The sequence below is a fragment of the Poromitra crassiceps genome, assembly GCF_964638095.1.
Source record: "Poromitra crassiceps genome assembly, chromosome: 27".
NCBI lineage: Eukaryota > Metazoa > Chordata > Actinopteri > Beryciformes > Melamphaidae > Poromitra > Poromitra crassiceps.
The window spans coordinates 10,909,873-10,911,457 of NC_139650.1; the positions used below are offsets into that span (position 1 = coordinate 10,909,873).

The following is a 1,585-nucleotide window of genomic DNA, read 5'->3' on the forward strand; positions in this document are numbered from 1 at the left end:
CAGGGTTGTGGTGATACCGCCTCCCGCCAAACCCAAGGACCGCTCAGTTCGGACGGCTGAAGGTCCATCGCCCAGAGGACCTCTGTCCTATGAGGCTCTCGTCCATCTACGGAGGAGCGCTTCCGCAAAGAAGACCCCTTTATGTCCCACAATTGACCACACTATAGACACGGCAATGTACCCTCCTGCCACAAACCACGGAAACCTGTCCAGATCCCTCTCCGAGACTTCGAGGCAGGAGCCCCGTCGGCCCAAGACTAGTCCTCCAGTTGTGGCTCCCAAACCCCAAACAATTCCCGTCAATATATCTGTTAGGATCCAAAATGAGCCAACCCCAGACCCTACATCCAGTGGCGAGCACGTGGCACATCCCCAGAAGGTGAGGCTGGAAGCTTTGCAGAAGCTTGGCCTCCTAAAAGACAACGAGCCAGAAAATAAGGAAATAGCCCCACTATCACACGCTACAAAACTATACTCCCCCTGGGACCTCAGTTCAGACAGATTTGTGAGAGACCCGTCTCTAAGCCACGCACACGTTAACCCCTCGAGAAGTCCGTCCTTCTCCTATTCTCAAGTGTCCGCAGAGCCGAAGAGCAGGCCCGTGCAGAGCAGTACCAGTTTCCACCACTACTCTGCGAAGAGCAGGCCAGTGCAGAGCAGTGCCAGTTTCCACCACTACTCCCGGCGTGAGCAACAACAACAACAGTCGACCCTCTCGCACCCCTCCTCCCCCGCGCCCAATGGGGTGAAGGCGGCCACTCTGGAGCGCTCGGGAGTGGGTCTCGGGAGCTACGTACCCTGCGAACCCACAGCCCCACAGCCTCGCGCTGCCACCTTGGGCAACCACACAAATGGTGGTGGGTACTGTCTCGAACCGGAGCCAGTGACGACCACCACCACCAGCGCAGCCCAACCTGCACCGCGCAGACCCTCCAACCCCACGGGCTACAGTGTGACCATGGTGCCCGGGATGGGAGCGGATCGGAAAGAAGCGCTCAGAAAGCTCGGCCTGCTGAAAGACTGAACCGGCTCAACAGCAGAGGTGGACGTCTCACGTCTGCCTGCTTACAGAGAGAGTGGAGAGAGAAGCGTTCCAGCAGCTTAAAGAGAATTAGAGCAGTAAGTGGGAACTTGGCACTTGGCACTTTTGGCACAAACCAAAGAAGAAGGTTTTTAAAGGGCGCACACACCACCACTTTCAACATGTGATTTCAGTGTTGTCTTCTTAACCTGTTTTAACTGACGCGCTGCTATTCTCTTTTGCAAGTAATTGAAAAAGCAACTTAAGCAGTTCAAAAACCCATAATACCCGTAATGCTAATCTAGTGTCATCTGATCACTTAGGTTATTAACACATATTTGTTTTCAGTATGACACAAGTTCCAATGGAGATTATATCAGCCTATGATGATACAGCGAGGTTCTAGAAATTTGGTGAGTTAGTAGGTTTTTGAATGTTTCAGATTTTTCGTTTTGTTCTGTTGCAATGCTGGTGAAGAAATTGGGAAAATACTTAATCCCTCCAACCCCCCCCCCCCCTCCCCCCCCCTCCCCCCCCAAGGTTCATGCCAGACCCCTGAAAAGT

The 1,585-nt window shown here is 53.2% G+C and overlaps 1 protein-coding gene across 1 annotated transcript in view; it reads left to right on the forward strand.

Annotated features, from left to right (window-relative positions):
- Positions 1–1,024, forward strand: part of LOC310799038 (specifically androgen-regulated gene protein) — a gene marked incomplete at both ends in the record, with an annotated part of 5,225 nt that extends 4,201 nt beyond the window's left edge. The window contains one exon of the mRNA XM_083661606.1: positions 1–1,024. This exon is cut by the window's left edge and continues 247 nt beyond it. Within this exon, the coding sequence (XP_083517732.1) occupies positions 1–1,024 (1,024 nt within the window).
- Positions 1,025–1,585: the final 561 nt, after the last annotated feature.